The sequence below is a fragment of a genome (assembly GCF_019968985.1).
Source record: "MAG: Porospora cf. gigantea B chromosome Unknown PgB_NODE_41_length_56499_cov_120.414, whole genome shotgun sequence".
Lineage (NCBI taxonomy): Eukaryota > Apicomplexa > Conoidasida > Eugregarinorida > Porosporidae > Porospora > Porospora cf. gigantea B.
Genome location: NW_027179001.1, coordinates 37,400 through 56,499, shown reverse-complemented (window position 1 = coordinate 56,499; position 19,100 = coordinate 37,400). Strand labels below are relative to the sequence as shown.

Sequence of the window (19,100 nt, the reverse complement as noted above, 5' to 3'; positions counted from 1 at the left end):
GCTGAGGGCGCCAAAGCTGTAAACCGCTATGCGGGAGCTTAAGAAGGTCCCAAAGCGGATCTGTCGTTCCAATCCGGTCACATAGTGACCACCCTTGTTCGTTTTTCCATTGTCCGTCAACTATTTTCAGGTAGAAATGCTATACAAGGCACGTTGCTGTCGCGTCTAAAAACACAGCTGAGGCATGCACCGCTTAAACTTCAAACCTAGGCAACTCTCGCTCAATGGCCTTGTCTGGAAGCCACCCCACGTCATACCCGCAAGAGTACAAGGACTCCAGTATTCTAGGCATCTTTTCTGTGTTGAGCCTGTAGAACCTGTAGAGCTCCAGGGCTGTTCGTGCATCCTCAATGCTATCGTGGATGTAGGTCTGGATGCTCTGTTTGAGAAGGAACGCAGCCAGGAATTTCAGACTTACCAGCCGCTCGCCCGGTTTGCGGAAGAGATCCACAGTGTCAACCACTTGTTCCTTCGGAACCACCAGATTGATGATTCGGAAGTCTTGTTGTAAGCCGTGTCCCACGAAAATGCATCCGTGGTCCACGAGGAATCGCAGTTTCAAGTAGACGTCTTTTTTTGTTGCCAGGTGATGCTGACTGGTAATGGGCTCTAGGTCCCCAGGCACCAAGCCAGAGTACTGGGTCAAGTAGTCCGACGGTGCGTGCCGATGAATCACAAAGTGGTCCAGTAGAGGCAACGAGTACCGCTCGCCTTCGTCGCCACGAATGACGCTCAGCCGAGCCAGAGAGTGCAACAAGACGGCGTTGTCATCGCCATCGTCGAGGCCGTCAGCGCCATGTGCTGTGCTGGCGTGTGACATTTCGACGAACTCGGCATCCAGTGCGACGGTCATACCGGAGCCCTCTGTTAGTTTCAAAATTTCCTCCTCAGTTAAGGGGACGAATGTGGCCCTGTGGGCGTTTACAGCTAAGTTGGCTTCATGAAGGATGTGGCGAGCCGAAACCACGGGCTTCATGGGACCTGGAATGTCTTTCCTAAAAATACACCTACGAAAGCTGCTCTTGACAACATCAAATGCCTTTTTGGCGTAAACGACATAAACGGGAAACTTCCACAGAGGCGCGCAGTCCAGCACGTCAGATTCCGTCACCTTAGTGACGACGTAGTGATTGAACTGGAACCAGCTCATATCCATGGGACACCTGGTCTCGACGGACGACTGCAACGATGGAAAGTCGTCATCAGGGGTTGGACGGTTAGGCAACCTCACGTGCAGCACCAAATGACCTTCCCTCACGCCGTTGTCCTCTCCTTCTACGTTGAACGCCACCGCTTGCAGTACGTACTCGGTGCCACCTGTGGCTTCTCCTCGAACCACTGAGTTGTCTGGAAGGATGGTGAATCGCAAAGGCAGGAACCCGGGTCGACGAATGAACAGATGAGACGCCGGCTTCGTGGAGTTCAGATTCATGACCAACACTTTTGGCAGCGACTCGATCTCCTTCACAGTAGAGTGTGTTGAGGAGGGTTCTTTGCACAAATCGCACCGTGCCGACAGGAAGATGCACTCGCACATTCCCGACGCCACAAGCTCCACAAACACGTCAGAGTACTTCTGAAGCCGAGACAGAACAGTGCTCCATGACAGGTTCCATACGAAGACAGTTTGCGACTGCTGCTGGCTCGAGTCTCGATGCTGAATGCATGTTAATGTGGTTGATCTCGAAGCACCGAATATACTAGGGATCAGTCCAGCTTGCTCCGACACCGTGGTTGCCTCCTTGTGTACACGGTCCAGAAGGAACTGGAAAAACAATCCGCAACGAATGACTGCCCTTTCGGCCTCGAGGGGACGGAGCGCGTCTGGATTCCGCTGTTTCGTGTCGATTCGAAGATCGGTCTCCGGCAACAGACCAAGAACATGAGCCTCCTTAGTTTCCCGCAGCGTGCGAACGAAGTTCAAAGGAAGCACCGGGTATCCTAGACCCTCGACAGATTGTAGGTTCATCATGTGAAAGAGGAACCCCAGCTCACATAGTATGCAGTGTTCAGTCTCGCAGGTGTGCTCCACCATTGCTTCGCGTAGAGGAGCAACAAAGTAGACCAACTGCAGCGTAGGAATGATGTAGTCCATGCCGGTGCCGTTCTCCAGCCCTACGTAGCGCTTGTAGCGTGTTAAATTGTATGGAAAAGGCCTCCGAGTCTGAGTCTCATCCGAGGGTCGTTCGTCCGTATCTACACGTTTCAAGCTAGCGCTGATGGCCTTGACCTCCTCCCGAATTCTGTAGTTAGCCTTGTAGTTATCGAGATCCTTGAGTCTACTGGCGTGCATGTACTGCAACGAAGGGGGCGGTTTGGGCCTCGGGGGCACACTTCGAGCCCTATAACCTCCGCCAGGCAAACCTGCCCACGGGCCAGCTGTACTGCGTGGCACAAAGACGTCTGACTGAGATACAAGTGGGATCTCGTCTGGGGCGGCACTCGAGTAAGAAATGTTGCCCTCGCCAAAGGCAGTGGGAGTGTAGCACAGTGGGTAGGGGTCGGGGGAGATCGAGTACCTGTCATCCCACGCGCCGAGGCTGTCTGGCATACGCGTGGAAGCCACGTCATCTGATTAAAAAGGAGCCTGGTTGCCTACAAGGGTCTGACTCCCTGAGAAATGTTTCCCAATGAAGTACGCTCTGCGCATCAGTGAAGACTAATGTCAGGGCAGTGTCCGAAAGGGTAAAGTTGCCGGACTGCAGCGGAATCTTAGGCTGCCACGCGTTAGACCACGGTAACCCCTCGAGATAATCCTCCTTGACCACTTTCACACCTCGAGTTCTCGTCGCAACGATCGCCGCAGGTCTACTCGAGGTTCGGACGACGGCGTCAAGGATGTCCGTGCCCAAGTCCTTTTCGAACACAGGATGCGGAGTCATTCGCAGATCCCACAACGCCACGGTCACCGGTCTGGTGTCGTAGGGGTTGGGAGTGAAGCATGCAGCATACCAATACTCGCCTAGAAAAAGGTGAAGACATGTTGGAGTTCATGGCTTACGATTTTCGGTTGTAAGGCATGTACGCGTTATAGGGGAAGACGCCGCCAGAAAGAGTGGTGTTTCTTTCGTGTGCGATCGAATGTCAATCACCGCAGCACAGAGGGACGGCTCTGTGTAGTAGTGGTTCCATCCGACCACAATCGAGTTCGGACAGACCTCATACAGGCACGTGGGGCTGCCCACAGCTTGATGTCCCAAGCGTTGACTGAGCTTGACCGAACAAAGCGGGCCAGAAGTGTTAAGCGGTAGAAAGTGCACCTCCTGGCTGGAAGTCAAGGCATACACTCCCTCGAATCTCATTGAAGCCGGAATGGCATCGACGAAGGTTGGAGGCGAGGGATCGCCCAAGTGAAGATCTGTAGTGGACACCATTTTGTTCAGTGCACAGGGGTGAAGGTGGGGGTCTTCCCTGTCGCATACAGGTAACACTAGCGTGTGAATTGTCCTGTCATCCATTGCTACAATTTCTGTCCCATGGGAGAATAGCTTCCACCTTTTTTGAGCACTGTGTATTATGTATCACAGACCCACCGGCTCGCATAATCTGGGGACGGAACAGTCATCCCTGGGCACACACCATGGCAGGCCTTAACTGACTCAGCACACACGAATGTTTGCATGTCTGCATGACGCTCCAACTTCCACCCACGGCCTAATCTGTTGTGCAGGGACCAGAGCTTGATCTCGACCTTCATGGTCGAAAAACTGCGTGACTGATTGCTGATTTAGGGAATTTTTAAACACGCTGAGAGCGGACTAAGGTCCCCAAGAGCGTAGGGGCACGCTCAGCTTGGTTTGAAAGACGACAGATCTGTGACGAATCAGTTTTGACGTGACGACATCACATGAGCAAGAGACATCCGAAAAAATAAAGGAATATTCGCTCAATGGAGCACCAATGGGAGGAAACGACAAGTGCCGATTCCCAGACGGCCGTCGTATCAGCGCCGGCACAGCTCAACAGACCTGTCTCCACGTCGGAAAGTTCAACCATCGATGAGCGCAAGTTCTTTGTCGGAGGCATCCCGGCAGACGCATGGGACCGCGATTTGGAGGATATATTCCGAGACTTTGGGGAAGTGGACAACGTGAAAATCATTGTGGATCCTCGGACGCAAAGGCACCGAGGGTTCGGATTTGTAGAGATGAAGACGGCGGAGGCCGCGGCCAGCGTGCTGCGTCACGACAGACACGCCATTCGTGGACGGCCTGTGCAGGTCCGTCGCATGGAACACGAGGGCGTCAGTTTAGCGAGAAAGATATTCGTCGGCGGCATCAACCCTGTGTTGGAGGAGTCCACACTCGAGAGTTACTTTTCGCGGTTCGGCCCTGTAGAACAGACTACTGTCGTCCGTGATGCCGTAACCGGCAGAGCTAAAGGATTCGGTTTCATTGTGTTTGCAACGGATGAGGCTGCCCGTGCCGTGTTGCAGTCGCGAGTACACATGGTGACTGCGAACGACAAAGTGGACATCAGACCGGCTGAGAGTCGAAAAAAGTGGGACAATGGCATTTTAGCGTATAGCATTCAATCTCGAAAGGGCCTCGGACCTACGAGAGCCTATTCCACGACTCATGACGTATACTGTAGGTTACACTCGTATCTTATAACCCTACAGATGGCTACCCGTACTACTACTGTCCATACCCCAAAGAGGGTCAACCTGCAGGACAGGCACCCTACGGGACTCCTACCGGTACGTACACATCAGGAGGCATGACAGGAGGGCAACCTTACAGCTCGACCCAGCCCTCGAGCGCTGCAGGCTACAGCAGCGCCCCACCTTTCAACACGGCGTACGGAAACGTTCCGCCAACGTCGGGTTACGGACCGTCTCCGACGTCTGCTTACGGACCGTCTCCGACGTCGGGTTACGGACCGTCTCCGACGTATACATCCGCGGATTACGCCCCGCCTTATGTGGCGCCTTACGTTCCGCCCACCGCCTATGCCCCGTCTAACACATATATCGCACCGAAAAGCGGCTCGCTGACGCCTACCGCTTCCTATGACGACGGCTACGCGCCCTACAAGACGAGGAATCAGCGAAGCAACCCCTACTAGCGGAGTGTCAGCGTTTTAAATTGATCGGTTGTTTTCCTGACTGTCCGTTGAGGATGGAGCTCTCACGCCCTCGAGTCCGTCCCACAGAAGTTGCAGTGGAAATTCGAATTAATGTTGTTGGAACCCCGCGTCCCCTGTCTTATCCCGGTTGAAGCGCCAGAAACCGCTTCGAAAGTCGAGGAAAACGAAACTAATGAAGAGTTCTACGACCCCGACGAGGCAGAGAATCTCGTGTACAGCGCCCATCTGGGTCGCTACGTTCTAGAGAATACAGACGAAGCAGGAAGCCTGAAGTTGCAGGCCAACGAGCTGTTCAAGGCTGGCGATTTCACCGAGGCCTATCGTCTGTACTCTGGGGCGCTCGACTGCTGCCCGGAGTCAAACCGAGAGCTCGCATCGGTGCTTTTCGCCAACAGAGCTGCTGTGTCCATGCAGAGGGACGACATGGACGGAGCGGTAACTGATTTGGGTGAAGCGATCACGTTGAACCCCTCCTACTCCAAAGCCTATTTGCGACGAATGCGAGTGCATATGCAGCGGAAAAAGTGGGTGGAGGCGCAGCAAGACCTCAACCAGGCGATAGATTTGGACCCTGCCGTGGCTATATCCCACCGCGAGGTTAAAAAACTTGTGGACAACGAAGCTCACCTACAATTCGAAGCAGATAAGGCGGAAATGATGGACAAACTTAAAGGTTTTGGAAATTGGGCTCTTGGTAAGGTTGGACTGTCCATGGATAACTTCGAGGTGCAGCAGGATCCGCAAACTGGGTCGTACAACATTCAATTTAACCAAAACAAGTGAACTTTTCGAAGATCGTGAGCCATGTTTCACCCTGGATCCTCGCAACCTTCTTTCCCTCTTCGGTGGACAGTCGCACCGCGACAACCAGGGGGTCGGCCTCGTCCACAACAACCTGCCGGAAATGAGGGTGCGACGTCATGCTTGAAACCTGTTTGACCCACAACCTCGCCTCACCATCCATTCATGCAGGTCCTGCACGTCAGTGATTGTATATATTCGGCCACCCTCTTGTAGACAGTAGGAGTAGAGGGTTAGCAAAGGCCGACTGAAACAGATGACGTATAGGCGCAGAAGGGACTTACTTCACTATTCTCCTCCGCCAATTTTTTGTTTTGAAGTGAGGGTCGGGAAAGCAAAAGAACAGGCTCCTCAGTTGACCTTTTCGGAAGTAGTTTGGCAGAAACTTCATTGCGTTTTGGCGGATTACGGAACAGTTGCGAAACTCGCCTGGAGACTGCTCTCGAAGAGCGCGAATGCGCTTCCCCACATACTCAGTGACCTTCTCGCGGATCTCCATGCCGAGAACGAGCTCATCCGGAAACATCTGGGCCAACGCCACAGTGAGACCTCCATAGCCGCAGCCCAGGTCTACACGCGTGACCTGTGGGCATTCCCGCCCGTTGAGAGAGGCGGGCTCAGCAGTGCAGCTGTACTTCGTCGGGAAGTTGAACGCTGGATATTTGGGGAGACCGGTTCCCTACTGTTTAACGACAGCTCGCTGCCGTCCTTCCCCGCTAGTTGAGGGAAATGAACTGACCAGTCCACATGATCCGGGGAAGTTGGATACTCAAGTGCTCCGTCGCTCAACGGGTTGCAATGCTGCGTGAGCGCCGTCGGCGTCACCTACAGCACGCTGACGGTGCTCCGCCTTCTTTGGCATCAGTACGTCCATCGTGGAAAATCTCAATTTGGATGGCCTTCATCAGTGTGAGTGTTGTGTTGTGTGTGGAGAGATGAGGGAGAAAACGAAAATTCTTAATATAAACGATGCTCAAGGAGGTTCGACACAAGCTCGGCCAGGTCATGCGCGAAGTAACAGTAAGTCCCCCTCTAGAACACCAGCCAAACGTTTTGCAGCGCGAGTCGAAGGCCGTTTCTGTGAATGAGTTCGTAAGTGCCGATCCTGCAAGCGTTCTGCTGGAGACTCGGTGCTTCAAGGAGACCAAGCCGGACGAGAGGCAATGCTGCACAGTCCTGGTGAAGATCCTGTATTTGCTGTGTACCGGCCAGACGTTCTCACAGTCTGAGGTTACACAACTGTTCTTTTCGCTGACGCAGCTCTTCCAGAGCAATCATGCGTTGATGAGGCGACTGTTGTTCCTAGTGATCAAGACCCTACCTACGGATGAGAGCGAGGTTTTCATCATCACGTCGTCGCTGGTGAAGGACATGAACTGTCCAAAAGATGTCTACCGGGGCAACGCGATCCGCTGTCTTTCTTTCGTCTTCGACTCTTCTGTCGCGCAGCAGATGGAACGGCACATCAAGGCCGCGCTGGTAGATCGCAATCCATTCGTACGGTCAGCAGCTCTGGTCTATGCCCATCGATTGTTCCGAACGAACCCGGATATAGTTAAGCGATGGGCCAACGAAATCAATGAAGGGATGACCAGTAAGGACAAAGGGTGACCTTCCACAGACCCCAACCCAACCGTTCAGTTTCACGCTCTGTCAGTGCTCTACAGCCTGAAACGGACTGATCGCTTGGCGCTTATGAAGCTGCTTGTGGATTCTGTCGGGCTGGTGCGGACGCTGGAGGACCCTGCTCAGGTCTATCTCATTGGACTCGTCGCCAAGATATTGCAATCCGCTCGTGATGATTCCGCGGTTGACAAGCAGTTCCTCCCCTTCCTGGAGAACCGACTGAAGAGCGGTTCGGCAATGGTTAAACTGGAGGCTGCGAAGTGCCTTGTGGATCTGGCAGTCCTCGATGAAACCAGCGAGACCACTGGCAAGCTACGCGATTTTATCTCTCTCAAAACGGTGGTTCAAACGCTGAACTCCCTGTTGTCGCACCCGAAGACCCCCGCAAAATTCGCTGCCATACGGAAGATAAGTCAACTTGCACAACACCGACCCTCGTGCGTCATGCCTATCGTGTCGGATATCGAAGGATTGTTGAACGACTCTAACCGTACAGTTGGAACGTTGGCCCTGTTTACGCTGCTGAAGACCTCACAGGAGTCTAATTTAGAGCGCCTCCTGAAGCACATTCAGACGGTGATCACAGAAGTCAGCGACCCCTTCAAGGCCGACATTGTGGCGGTCGTCCATGAGCTCGCTGTCCAGTACCCTGCCAAGCAACGTTTGATCCTTAACTTCCTCTCCGCGCACTTAAGGGAAGAGAGCAGCACCAAGGTGAAGACTGCCATTGCTGAGTCGCTGATGCGTCTTTCGGAGGACATTCCAGCCTGTCGCAGCCTCGCTGTCGCAGCACTCTCCGAATTCATCGAAGATTGCGAATCAGCAATTCTCTGTGCGCGCATCGTATCGTATCTTGGACGATTAGCGCCACAGTTGGAAAACCCAGGTCAAGTCGTGAGGTTCATCTACAACAGGCTTATACTCGAGAATGCTGTAGTCAGGTGAGGGGCTAACGCCGATCTGATTCATATCTTCCAGAGTGTCGGCCGTCTCTGCGTTGGCCAACGTCGCTGATGAGTGCCCCTCGCTGAGGGAAGATCTGCTGGTCCTCCTCGAGACCACCTTACGTGAGTGGGCTTGTAAAGGTTCGTCTTACCCTTTCCAGTTGACGTTGATGACGAGGTACGGTCTGTCTCACGCATCTACCTCCAGACCTGCTCACGCCATGACTCCGACGAGACCTCCACGACAGTCAGCATCGCTGACGCCCTGGAGACGGATGTTGGGTGTTCTGTGGATAAGCTGGCTGCCCACTTGAACCTTCTCTACGAGCAAGGCGATCTGGACGCACTTGGCATCATCAACCTTGAGGATCTCCCTACCCCCCAAACGGAACCGACGCCTGCAGAGGACGCCGCGTCACAGCTCACTGCTGCTGTGCTGCATCTTCCTGTCGGTGAAGTGGAGGAATCGCTTGGAGTGGTGTCGCTGTTGGACGAACTGAATCTGGATCAAGTACTACCTGGGGGGGTGTCGGCTTTGGGGCGCCTGCTGAGTACGGGCCCTCCCGTTGATGTCACGGAGGCGGAGTCGGAGTACAGGGTGCAAGTTTTCAAACACTTTTTCGAGAACCGTAGTTACCTCTTGCTCGAGTTCCAGGTCACCAACACCTTGGAAGATCAACTCTTACGGAACATCACTGCGGATGTAACCGTGCAGCGAACCCCCACAGATTCCATCGCCGTAGTCGGCGCCGTACCTGCCGTCCGTGATTGTGGATTCGACTCGGCCGTGTCGTGTTTCGCATTGCTTCGATTGTCGGAGGGACCACTCGTCGAAGTCTCGCTGCGGTGCTCTCTGACCTACACTGTGATAGAGCCGAATGACGAGTTCGAGGACGACTTCCCCGTGAACCCATTCCGCCTCAACGTTACTGACTTCATCGCCAGCACTCCTTTTAGGCCCGGGGTGTTCAGAAGCGCGTGGAAAGAGGCGGAGAATTATCCCGAAGAGACCTTGAAGCTGTCGTTTGGACAGCAGTTCAGCAGTTTGCAAGAAGCTGTGACCAACCTCATTCACACCGTCCAGCTGGCCCCTTGCGACCTCTCCGACATCGTCGACCCCACGGCGGCGATGACGTCTGTGTCGCTGGCAGGCTGCGTCGTGGGGACTGATGAGAAGGTTCTGCTGAAGGCGGTGGTGGGCTCCACTGACTCTCACGGCATCGTGATGAAGTTGGCAATAAGGTGTGGCGTGCCTGAAGTTAGGGCGGCCTTTTGCAAACTCCTAGAGGCGTGAAGCTGACCCAACATTATTAAACCATTAGTCCATATGAGTCTCACGAAATCTCTCAAATGATACGATCGAACCCCTTGGGAGCACAGCATGATGAAGCAGATGTCATAGAGCCGTCAGATTCGCTCTTCAATCATGACGAACTTGTTGAGAAGGTCATGGCGGCTCATGAGGGGGAGGAAGAGGTCGACAAACAGTTGTCGGACTCGTCCTCGTCCAAAGCAGCACTGAGCGACCATGAGAAGGGGGATACGGTCCTCTCTCAAGTCGCCTCTGAGTTTGTGACACCGAGCCACGAGGAGGTGGCGACCTCCAAGATAGAAGAGGTGGCGACCTCGAAGATAGAGGATGAGGCCACCTCTATGATAGAAGAGGTAGCTACGTCGAAGATAGAGGAGGCGGCTACCTCAAAGGTAGAGGGCTCATCGACCTCCGCCGCGCCTGTCGTGGACGTGAGGTTGGATCCACAGGCTCCCGTGTCTGACTCGTCATCGCACACTGCGGTGAGGCCTCCCGAGTTCGGAGAGGAGACGACTGATAGTTTCATGATGCCGCGGTCACTGAGCATCGAAGAGGAGGCTGAACGTAGACTTAGCCATATGGAATCGGATGGAAAGTCCGTGTTCTCAGTCAAAACACGTCGTGGAGATAAAGAGGCGGTGCCAGCAGCGTACTGGGAAAGGAAATTGATGAAGAAGAATCTGTCAGAGTGGACTCTGCGCCGCCCAGATGAACTCTTTCAACCCCGGCAGTACCAAATTCTGATGCACATACCCCAGCCTCAGAGCAGTCTGAGCGGGTCGACCGACGGGCCGTCAGCAGTACAGACGACAGGCCTTCAAACACCCCGCCGTGGCTTCGGCTCCAGAGCAGCTCCGGAATTGGTCAGCAAAAGCGGCTCCATGGCGGCTCCGGAATTGGCCAGCAAAAGCGGCTCCAGAGCAGGTCCGGAATTGGTCAGCAAAAGCGGCTCCAGGTCTGTTGCTGTGTCTGGGAGTTCCCTTGCGGGCGTTGCCAAGGACAAGAGGTCGGGAGTTTCCTCAACTCCGATACAATCGGGGACGCTGGATGGTATTAAATCGGGATCCAGGTCTGGAATCAGGTCTGAAGTACGCTCGACCGTCTCGGTTGCCAGATCCAAGCCTGAATTGGAGTCGAGCGTCGGCAGCGAAACGGATGCCAAGTTCGTTCGGTGAGCATTCGGAGATAGCGACAACAGACCCATTCCTGAGTACGTGGACCGCATGGAGTTCAGACGCCGGCTCCTCCTTCAACAAGACGTCAGTGGCTTACTGTTAAACCCTATGGGCTCCGTACCAGAGTGGGTGGTCAAACTTAATGCCATACCTCGGGGCCGTCTAGAGTCCTATCGGATAGGTGAGAAAAATCTCTTTCGCATTGATGACACCCTTGATCTTGGGAGGCCGACTCATGCCTACTTCCCGCCTACGATAGTACGTCTCTATCCGGACGGAGTGCTCCTCCCGGACCCGAAACTGTTCGCGAATAGGGACGTTTCCAAAGATGCAGACAAAGACAACCAACAGAAGTGAGTGTATGGCCGATTTCACACAAAGGTCAAAGTACAATTCGTATATCTTTACGGAGCAGCTCTCTTTCGTTGAATCCTGGATTCGAGCGGGAAAGAGAGACCCTAGGCGTAGGAAACTGAAACCAGTCCCCGACTACATTTTCGCTCAGCGACAAGCCCATGCACACGCGTTGTTGCGTGTCATGCAACAAGCAGCCTACGAAGGTCAGGAGTCTGAGTCTTCATCAACTTCCACCAGCGGAACCTCTACATTCGGATCAGACGAAGCTCTAGATGGAATATCTGTGGCAGGTCCGAGGACAGCTCGGGCTTCCGAACGCAAAACCCTGAACACACCTCGACGTTCCGAACGAAGAACTCTGAACACACCTCGACGTTCCGAACGCAAAACCCTGGACACACCTCGACGTTCCGAAACAACTCTCAATACAGCACGCAGACGCAAAAGAACGCTGGAAACGCTGCACCCTTCCTGCAACGCAGAGCACGAGCCGCTGGGCTGCGACCGCGCAGTCGTGCGACCTCGTACTTCGGTAAAAAGCCCAGAGGATCTGTTGCAACGATCTAAGTACCGATCTAAGCCTGAAAAGATTGAAAAGATTGCACGGAAAGGAAAAAGACGACAACCAAGAGTACTGCCCAAAATGTTCGAGCATGGTCTCCTCAGTGCGGAAGACTTGTCACCTCTCGAGACCTTGGACTTCTTGTACACCGGAATTACGCCGGAATACAGTGGTGTCACGCCAATCGATAGCCACCGATGACCTATGCTTCATATGGCGCATGAACTCCTAACCTTCAACACCTTTGGTGGCCAGCTGAAGCGCCTTCACCACCTCAAACTCCTCCCGTGACAGGAACGGCACATGCCCCGCTACGTAAAGCGCGTAGGGTTGCTCGTCGTTCCCCAATTCAACTTGTCGCGTGATGTGACTGGGCGGGGAGCTAGGCGGAGGAGGAGGGATGGCCTCTTCGTAGGCGTCAAAGTCAATAGGTGCAGATGCGGTAGAGGCTTGACTGGATCGGATTTTGCTGAGAACCGCAGAGAGCAGTTCAGGGTCCACGTCGGCCACCTGCACGGTTGTACCGCCGAAAAGCGGCGTCAGAATCCCTACAAATGGCTGGGATCTGATTGGTAGCATTACTGGGGGGGTATAACGTTCTACCCAGGTGAGCTGATATTGATTGGGTTCCAAAGTGAGTGCAGCCTTGCAAAGGCCAGCAATAGAAAACGAGGTCTTCCCGCCTGTTACAGTCATCGGCAAAAGGAATGCAGGTCCCTTGACCGACACCCGATGCTCGAGAAATCGGCACTGCAGCGTGACGAGCCCAGACTGCAGCACTGGTGCTAAGTCGGCGCTGGTCGGGAAAAACGGAATGACCAATGAGACGGCCTCCATAGATTTCAACAAGGATACGTCCTCCTCCGTTAGGACGTACTCTGTCGCCTTCATCGGGTCCAAGCAAACCTCCTCAACAACGACGGCATAGGAGGCATCTGGCAGCACCGGAACTTGAATGCCGTTTTCCGACTTAACGACTCCTTCTTTCGTCTCCTCCTTGGGGAGTTGATATGTAGCAAAGTCCATGCTCTCCAGTATTTTCGCGAGGGCCTTGTTTGCAATGACGTTCCGCACGCGCGCCGCACACAAAGGACACCTCTGCACACCGTCGTAGTCGGTTGCTTGTGCCTGAGCAGTGAAGTGTGCATCAACGCACCCGCGACATACAGATGCCCCTCTACACAGCTTCAGTGATAAATTCGTGCATCTGATGATTACCGGGTCCGATAAGGGGTGGCTACACATTACACAGAGGCACTCAGAAGGCACGACTTTGCCAAACTCTGACGTGCCAGACGTAGTCTGCAGCTCCATCTGCGCTGACTGGATGATCGTGCCCACGTCCTTGAGCCGTCGACGCTCCACCACCACACTGGACCCGACCGACACAGACTGGCCTTCGTCTAGCTGCACCCCATTTTCGAAGATGACGAGGTCGATGAACCGAAAGAGCTTGGCATCCAGTCCATCCTGTCGAGCTATGAGGTTCTTCAGTTCAGAGAGGGTGACGGCGCTGACACCAGGAACACCGACAGTACGATCGCTTGCGGCTGTTTCGTGGAGAAATCTGTAGGAGATCATCCGAATTGCCGGAATAGACGAATAATGGGTCGTGGCAGCAATCTCCTTCGGACCAAGACATTTCAGGAGAGGCGAGCACCTAGCTTCCTAAAGGGGAAGCTTCTAGAGAAGAAGCGCGACTACAAGCAACGAACTGACCACTACAAGAAAGAGCAAGCGCGCATTGGTAGGTCACAACTAACAGTTTCACTCAGGTAAGCTCCGAGAGCAGGCGTACTTCGCTAACCCTGACGAGTACACGCCCCAGATGGATGCCCGGGTCCTCATCAACGGAAAGATGCGCCTCCGCGAGGACGTCTTCAACAACAAAGATTCCCACGACAAGGTGGCCTGGGCTGCTGTAGCCGACGCGAAGTTCGTCGACGCCAAGCGAAACACTCTTCTGGCGCAGCGACAGCGAATTCGGGGGAATTTGGCAACGCCGGGGCCGACTACTCACATTGTCTTCTCTGATGTGGACGAAGAACCATCTTCGGAGTCCGAGCTGGAGGGTGATGACCTGGATGATCTCGTGAATCGGATTCGACGACGGCGACGATTAGAGCAGGGCTCCTCCCTTCCAAACGACCGAGCCGACGCAGAGCAGCAAGATCTTGAAATGGCGGCACTACAACACATGGAAGCAGAGAACCAAAGGGCCGAAACCATCGATTCCCGCCTGTCCACCGTGTCGACGGTCCAGCGACAACTGAAGCTGAAGTCCGAACTCATGGGCTGGAAACGCAATCACCGGCGCGTACGGAAGACGGAGTCGGAGAACGGGTCTGTCCAGTATCAGTTTTTAGGTCCGAGGGCGCGATGAACCACCAATTATCTTTTTTTCGCAGTTAATTCATTTAAACTCGCTTCCGGGAATTTCTAAATTGCATGTCCAACCTTACATCCGATCAGGATGGTCGATGCCTTTTTTCGGAAACTGTCCCCGTCACTGTTGAGGAGGACGGGTCGGCTAAGAAGAGCGTTCTGCTTGTGGAGCTGAGGGCCAATGGTGGTGAGTACCTGTGCTCCGGCTTCAAGCTGACCATCAGTAACGACAAGGACGTCTTCCTGCTCTATTCTCTGAGTGTGGACGCCATGGTATACAGCGACATGAAGGAGAATCAACGCCTCCTGGTTAACTTCGAATCCTTTCCAAAGAAACTTGTTGAGATGCTACGGTCCTGTATCGACGGAAGACTAGCGGCTCATGCCTCCCTTCACGGTATGGACGCCCAGCTCCAAATCCTCGAACGGAATCAGTTCCGAGAACTGACGCATCTGGTGCTTAAACTGCATCGGGCCGACGAGCCCGTTCTGCGGAAGCACTTAGCAGCCAAGATGATCCAACTAAAGTCGGCTTGCACTGTACTACAGCGACAGCTGGAGGATGCCAACGAGACGCGCGACACGGCACTTAACGATGCGGCCGTGCTGGAAGGCTGTCTCAAGGAGGCCCGGGAAAAACAGTAGGGGCCTCGCCAGCAAGCAACGCAGTGAAAGGATCATCAGGGAAATGCAACAAGAGTCATCAACGTCCGAGCAGACGACGAAGGAGCAGCTCGTCACCACACAACAAACCTTCCAGTGCCAGCTGGAGTCAGTGCAGTCACAGCTCCGGGCTCGCGACCAAACCCTGTGAGGTTTTTAGGTAGCGACAACGCAGCCTCAAGGTCACCGCAGAGCGGGATGACTTGCTGGCAGAGGTCGCGACCTGCGAACAGAAGATGGCCGCCAACAACAGCCTGCTGGGTCAGATGGAAGCCGTCTCGAAGAAGCTGGAGGAAAAGGACCACCAGCTGAGAGCGATTACTGCCCTTATTGGGGACGGGTCTGGAGTATACGATCAGCGTATGGAGGTGAGCAATCACGGAGTTATTCACAGCCTTCCGCAGTCGCGAGTCGATTTGAGGCGCTGCACTCAGAGTTGACCCAGTCTAGGAGTGTCTGCTTGCAACTGAAGGTGAGATAGGCGCTGTAATGCTTATTCCAGCAACACAATCGAGAGTTAAAGACGAAGTTAAGAGAGAAGTGCGGGAAGGTAACTGAGTCTGAGATTATCCTAAAAGGACACAAGGAGAGTTTTCAGAACATGAAGGAAGAGCTGGCGCGCGCCTATAGGCACAACTCCAAGCTCCAACAAGATATCTCGATGGAGGTGGCTTCCAAAAGCCAGTTGCACCAACGCAATAAGGAGCTTGAGACCTGGCAGAAAAGCCAGACGGAGCTTGTTGAGTACCTGAACTCCCAACTCCTCCGGCTGGAGACGGCGTCGTCTCTTCAGGATGTGCAACGTGAAAATGCGTGCTAGCATATCATTGGTTCAGGGAGCCCCGAGACAGCTCCTCCAATAGGTGCGCGACTCCGAAAAGCTGGCCGCGGCAGATTTCCAGCGTGCTGGGCGAAACAGTGGGCTTGTCTATGGCCGAGAGGACTGCAAGAAGCCCTAACCTGGCGGATCGTAGAGTCCACGACACATCAGAGTCGTCATGTGCTGTGGACCGGCCGTCTGAGCTGTTAACGAAATCCTTAGTGCTTCCCAGCAGGTCGGCAAAGTTCGATGATTCCGCAGGCATGGGTCGCCTCCACTCTAGCAGGCTCACATCTTGCCGTAGTTTCTCTGCGAATACCGTCGCCTGCTCTGCTGCCTTCTCCTTTCCGTTGTCGTTGAAGGAGAATGATCGACTCTGACGATTCTTTTGGCCTGTTGACCACTGTACACGATAGCATCTTCGGTTTACGTCACACCACACGCTAACCATAGATACTTTTTGTGTGACATTAATGCACACAATGCGCAGATCGCTTTTGTCAAATAGTTGTCGTGCACATTTGTTTACTACACACGCAGTTCACGGCGACATAGACTTTGCCTTGAGCGTTGAGGCGCTGCAGGCCGCCATGACTGCCGACCGCAAGCCCTTCTCTTCATAGGCCTGGACTCCGGCGATGGTGCTGCCTCCGGGGCTGCAGACGTCGTCTCTGAGCTGCGCTGTATGGCGGCCGGTGGATAAAACCATCTCGGCGGCGCCTTTGACTGTTTGGGCAGCCAGCTGAACAGAGATATCTCGGGGGAGTCCATGGATGACGCCAGCGTCGGCCATCGCCTCAATCACCGTATAAACCCATGCGGGACCAGACCCCGACACTCCCGTGGCTGCATCGATGAGTCGCTCGGGAATGCTGTGTGCGATTCCCACACTCTGCAACAGGGTTTTCACAAAGGCGACGTCTTCGGGGCTAGCGTTTTCCGACGCCGCGAACGCAGAGGCCGAGCAGTTGACAAGCGCAGGCGTGTTGGGCATCGTACGTACCACCCGTACAAGGTCGTTGTTTCCGAACAAACTTCTTATCTCCGCGACTGAGAGTCCCATCACGATCGAAACGATAAGCAGGGGTTTGCTCACCACGAGCGAGCGCAGCGCCTCGTGGACGTACTGAGGCTTCACTGCAAGAAAAACAACATCACGGTCAAGCACTGCTCCATTGTCAGTGGTGTGATCGAATCCAAAAGCAGTGAGTTCCGCCCCTGTGATGGGATCCGACACGAGGATGTCAGAAGCCTTATAGAGACCGGCAGCCACGAAACCTTTCGCCAAGGCCTGACACATCTTGCCGCCTCCAATGAAACCAAGTGAGCGCATTATTCGAATTTTCGATGTCGGAGTTGTCCTATAAAAGTGAGTCTCGAGACTGCCCCTCACACAGTTATCCTTGTTGGAGAGGCGACCGTGGGCAAGACTCACTTGCTCTCTAGGTATATTAAGGGCACGTTGCCAAAGACGCCATCTGCTACTATTGGTGTAGAGTTCGCGACAAGAACCGTTCCTCTGGCTGTTGGTGGCACCGTCAGGGCCCAGATCTGGGATACAGCGGGACAGGAGCGGTACAGATCTATCACATCAGCACATTATCGTCGTGCGGTAGGAGCTCTGCTTGTCTACGACGTAACCAAAAAAGACACCTTCGTAAAGGTCTCCCAGTGGCTTGAGGAGTTACGCATGAACGCAGAGCCCGACATCGTCGTGATGCTGGTGGGGAACAAGGTTGATTTGGTGGACCGTGACCCCAGCGGTCGTGAGGTTCTCTACGAGACTGGCGTGCAGTTTGCACAGAAGCACAACCTTTTGTTTGCTGAAACGTCAGCAATCTCGGACTACAACGTCAAGCACTGCTTCGAGCACTTGCTGCAGGAGATTTACAACAAGCGTACGAGGGCGACGCCAGTCCCTAGGTCCAGCTCACAGTCTGGTGTGCAGCTCGCATCCTCTGCCAATGGTTGGTCAACGGCACAGGGCGGTATAAACTTGAAACAGCAAGACGCCTCTGCAGAACCATCATGTTGTGCGTAACTAATGAATCGTTAAGAGAAAATCGACAGCATCAGAGATCTCACCACGTTCTCTAACCATCTTAATGTGCGTAACACATGTCATGAGAAAATCGACAGCATCAGAGATCTCACCACGTCCTCGTCCATCTCTTGGGCAGGCACAGCCGACAAGAAGCTGTCTAGGGCTGGAATGGTCTCTGTCGGTACCATCTTCTTTCGGGAACGACGTCTGTGTTGGTGGTCAATTCTCTTCGCGGATTTGGAAAGTCCATTAAAGCGCTTGAGCTCCTGTACCGCCCTATGGCTGCGTTTAAGGGAACAAAGTCCGTTTACAGCGTCCTTGAGAAGCTGGACGTACAGAGCGTCATCACAGTACAGTTCTTGTTTAAAAGACGACCCTGACAGGTTGTCGCTGAGGATCACTAACTTGGATCCCACCACTGGTGGTGCCTGCGAGGGACGGGATCGCTCGATTATGAACCTTTCGTAGTTCTCCAACACCGCCTGTCTGATTTGGAGCTTGTAGCTTTGATTCAGCGCCTTGAACGACGACTGATTAACTACCACCTCCTTCTCTGTCTTCGCCTTGTCCAGCGCTTGAACGCACCACACAGATACTCGCTTCGGCACCGCGTCAACCTCATCCCACGTAGCCTGTTCTCTGCTTGACGCCTGCCACCTGGCGTGTCGCTCCAAGCGCGCCTCAGGACTCTCCGGGTCATTAGGCGAGAAGCCCATGAAGTCGCTGTTGTCCTGCGCGGCCACGACGGCTAGCACCTCGGGCTGCCGGCTAACGAGAGATCGCTGGACCCTTCGCAATCGGACCATGAGTGTGAGGATCCGACGTTCAAGCTTGTGTACCAGGCTCCCTATCTGCTCGGCCTGCTTGGCTCCCTTCTTCGAAATGTCCCGAGCCAACACTTGAAACACGGGGCGAGAAGGTAAGGAGTTCACCTCGCAGAAAGGATGATGTATGCTAATGTTGCTTTCCAGCAAAGCAGACATGGCGTCAAGCTGCAGCTGCACAGCGCGCCCCCTCGCGCGCTGAGTTTCCGCCGACGGAGCTGTTATTATCGTGGCCGGAGCGGCGCAAAAACTTTCCACTTGGCGGTAAAACTCTGCCTCCGATATCTTAGTAGGCTCGGATACGTTCTCCCCCACATCATCAGCATTATGAGCACTGGACGTGTCGCTGTCAGAGTCAATCCCGAGTGCCGCCTTCTGCGCTTTGTATGCGTTGATGTCCACCGCCTCCGCAGTGGACATCATATCTTCGGGCATGCGAGCCACTGGCCGGAATCGTGCCATCTTAATCAGCATTTTCAGTCGGATTACAACACAAGCA

General features: G+C 54.1%; 13 protein-coding genes across 24 annotated transcripts; 7 read left to right on the top strand and 6 right to left on the bottom strand.

The window, feature by feature from the left end:
• Positions 1-193: 193 nt before the first annotated feature.
• Positions 194-3,697, bottom strand: KVP17_001277 (uncharacterized protein; the record flags this gene model as incomplete). 2 transcript variants are annotated; one of them, XM_068516550.1, is made up of 6 exons in its annotated part: positions 194-981; positions 1,012-2,571; positions 2,600-2,962; positions 3,002-3,507; positions 3,534-3,624; positions 3,652-3,697. In XM_068516550.1, 6 exons carry the CDS (start codon positions 3,695-3,697, stop codon positions 194-196), a joined length of 3,354 nt encoding a protein of 1,117 aa, XP_068374312.1. The 2 variants fall into 2 exon arrangements, with proteins under 2 accessions (XP_068374312.1, XP_068374313.1); XM_068516551.1 differs by lacking the exons at positions 2,600-2,962; positions 3,002-3,507; positions 3,534-3,624; positions 3,652-3,697 and having other exon boundaries at positions 194-2,551.
• A 192-nt stretch (positions 3,698-3,889) lies between these two features.
• On the top strand, positions 3,890-5,067 carry KVP17_001304 (uncharacterized protein; the record flags this gene model as incomplete). The annotated part of the gene is made up of 2 exons (XM_068516596.1): positions 3,890-4,589; positions 4,622-5,067. The coding sequence occupies 2 exons, from the start codon at positions 3,890-3,892 to the stop codon at positions 5,065-5,067; spliced, it is 1,146 nt and encodes a 381-aa protein (XP_068374358.1).
• A 111-nt stretch (positions 5,068-5,178) lies between these two features.
• Positions 5,179-5,871, top strand: KVP17_001288 (uncharacterized protein; the record flags this gene model as incomplete). The annotated part of the gene is made up of 1 exon (XM_068516570.1): positions 5,179-5,871. The coding sequence occupies one exon, from the start codon at positions 5,179-5,181 to the stop codon at positions 5,869-5,871; it is 693 nt and encodes a 230-aa protein (XP_068374332.1).
• A 135-nt stretch (positions 5,872-6,006) lies between these two features.
• On the bottom strand, positions 6,007-6,763 carry KVP17_001280 (uncharacterized protein; the record flags this gene model as incomplete). Of its 2 annotated transcripts, XM_068516556.1 has the most annotated exons (4): positions 6,007-6,136; positions 6,174-6,543; positions 6,573-6,690; positions 6,719-6,763. In XM_068516556.1, 4 exons carry the CDS (start codon positions 6,761-6,763, stop codon positions 6,007-6,009), a joined length of 663 nt encoding a protein of 220 aa, XP_068374318.1. The 2 variants fall into 2 exon arrangements, with proteins under 2 accessions (XP_068374318.1, XP_068374319.1); XM_068516557.1 differs by lacking the exons at positions 6,007-6,136; positions 6,573-6,690; positions 6,719-6,763 and having other exon boundaries at positions 6,170-6,415.
• Positions 6,764-6,858: 95 nt separating this feature from the next.
• Positions 6,859-9,753, top strand: KVP17_001301 (uncharacterized protein; the record flags this gene model as incomplete). 3 transcript variants are annotated; one of them, XM_068516591.1, is made up of 5 exons in its annotated part: positions 6,859-6,909; positions 6,949-7,483; positions 7,511-8,456; positions 8,494-8,594; positions 8,621-9,753. In XM_068516591.1, the coding sequence occupies 5 exons, from the start codon at positions 6,859-6,861 to the stop codon at positions 9,751-9,753; spliced, it is 2,766 nt and encodes a 921-aa protein (XP_068374353.1).
• A 56-nt stretch (positions 9,754-9,809) lies between these two features.
• On the top strand, positions 9,810-12,066 carry KVP17_001281 (uncharacterized protein; the record flags this gene model as incomplete). 3 transcript variants are annotated; one of them, XM_068516559.1, is made up of 3 exons in its annotated part: positions 9,810-10,942; positions 10,970-11,299; positions 11,328-12,066. In XM_068516559.1, 3 exons carry the CDS (start codon positions 9,810-9,812, stop codon positions 12,064-12,066), a joined length of 2,202 nt encoding a protein of 733 aa, XP_068374321.1. The 3 variants fall into 3 exon arrangements, with proteins under 3 accessions (XP_068374321.1, XP_068374322.1, XP_068374320.1); XM_068516560.1 differs by lacking the exons at positions 10,970-11,299; positions 11,328-12,066 and having other exon boundaries at positions 9,810-10,946; XM_068516558.1 differs by lacking the exons at positions 9,810-10,942; positions 11,328-12,066 and having other exon boundaries at positions 10,995-11,303.
• A 27-nt stretch (positions 12,067-12,093) lies between these two features.
• KVP17_001287 (uncharacterized protein) lies at positions 12,094-13,446 on the bottom strand (the record flags this gene model as incomplete). 2 transcript variants are annotated; one of them, XM_068516569.1, is made up of 1 exon in its annotated part: positions 12,094-13,446. In XM_068516569.1, the coding sequence occupies one exon, from the start codon at positions 13,444-13,446 to the stop codon at positions 12,094-12,096; it is 1,353 nt and encodes a 450-aa protein (XP_068374331.1). The 2 variants fall into 2 exon arrangements, with proteins under 2 accessions (XP_068374331.1, XP_068374330.1); XM_068516568.1 differs by having other exon boundaries at positions 12,094-13,110.
• Positions 13,447-13,470: 24 nt separating this feature from the next.
• On the top strand, positions 13,471-14,248 carry KVP17_001268 (uncharacterized protein; the record flags this gene model as incomplete). The annotated part of the gene is made up of 2 exons (XM_068516534.1): positions 13,471-13,612; positions 13,641-14,248. 2 exons carry the CDS (start codon positions 13,471-13,473, stop codon positions 14,246-14,248), a joined length of 750 nt encoding a protein of 249 aa, XP_068374297.1.
• Positions 14,249-14,313: 65 nt separating this feature from the next.
• Positions 14,314-15,733, top strand: KVP17_001290 (uncharacterized protein; the record flags this gene model as incomplete). Of its 4 annotated transcripts, XM_068516575.1 has the most annotated exons (5): positions 14,314-14,891; positions 14,920-15,060; positions 15,089-15,281; positions 15,308-15,385; positions 15,416-15,733. In XM_068516575.1, 5 exons carry the CDS (start codon positions 14,314-14,316, stop codon positions 15,731-15,733), a joined length of 1,308 nt encoding a protein of 435 aa, XP_068374337.1. The 4 variants fall into 4 exon arrangements, with proteins under 4 accessions (XP_068374337.1, XP_068374339.1, XP_068374336.1 ...); XM_068516577.1 differs by lacking the exons at positions 14,920-15,060; positions 15,089-15,281; positions 15,308-15,385; positions 15,416-15,733 and having other exon boundaries at positions 14,314-14,895; XM_068516574.1 differs by lacking the exons at positions 14,314-14,891; positions 14,920-15,060; positions 15,416-15,733 and having other exon boundaries at positions 15,150-15,353.
• A 4-nt stretch (positions 15,734-15,737) lies between these two features.
• Positions 15,738-16,184, bottom strand: KVP17_001286 (uncharacterized protein; the record flags this gene model as incomplete). Its single annotated transcript, XM_068516567.1, has 1 exon — positions 15,738-16,184. The coding sequence occupies one exon, from the start codon at positions 16,182-16,184 to the stop codon at positions 15,738-15,740; it is 447 nt and encodes a 148-aa protein (XP_068374329.1).
• Positions 16,185-16,274: 90 nt separating this feature from the next.
• Positions 16,275-17,066, bottom strand: KVP17_001300 (uncharacterized protein; the record flags this gene model as incomplete). Of its 2 annotated transcripts, none has more annotated exons than XM_068516588.1 (1): positions 16,275-17,066. In XM_068516588.1, the coding sequence occupies one exon, from the start codon at positions 17,064-17,066 to the stop codon at positions 16,275-16,277; it is 792 nt and encodes a 263-aa protein (XP_068374350.1). The 2 variants fall into 2 exon arrangements, with proteins under 2 accessions (XP_068374350.1, XP_068374351.1); XM_068516589.1 differs by having other exon boundaries at positions 16,275-17,033.
• Positions 17,067-17,080: 14 nt separating this feature from the next.
• KVP17_001283 (uncharacterized protein) lies at positions 17,081-17,774 on the top strand (the record flags this gene model as incomplete). The annotated part of the gene is made up of 2 exons (XM_068516562.1): positions 17,081-17,102; positions 17,131-17,774. The coding sequence occupies 2 exons, from the start codon at positions 17,081-17,083 to the stop codon at positions 17,772-17,774; spliced, it is 666 nt and encodes a 221-aa protein (XP_068374324.1).
• An 80-nt stretch (positions 17,775-17,854) lies between these two features.
• On the bottom strand, positions 17,855-19,075 carry KVP17_001293 (uncharacterized protein; the record flags this gene model as incomplete). The annotated part of the gene is made up of 1 exon (XM_068516580.1): positions 17,855-19,075. The coding sequence occupies one exon, from the start codon at positions 19,073-19,075 to the stop codon at positions 17,855-17,857; it is 1,221 nt and encodes a 406-aa protein (XP_068374342.1).
• Positions 19,076-19,100: the final 25 nt, after the last annotated feature.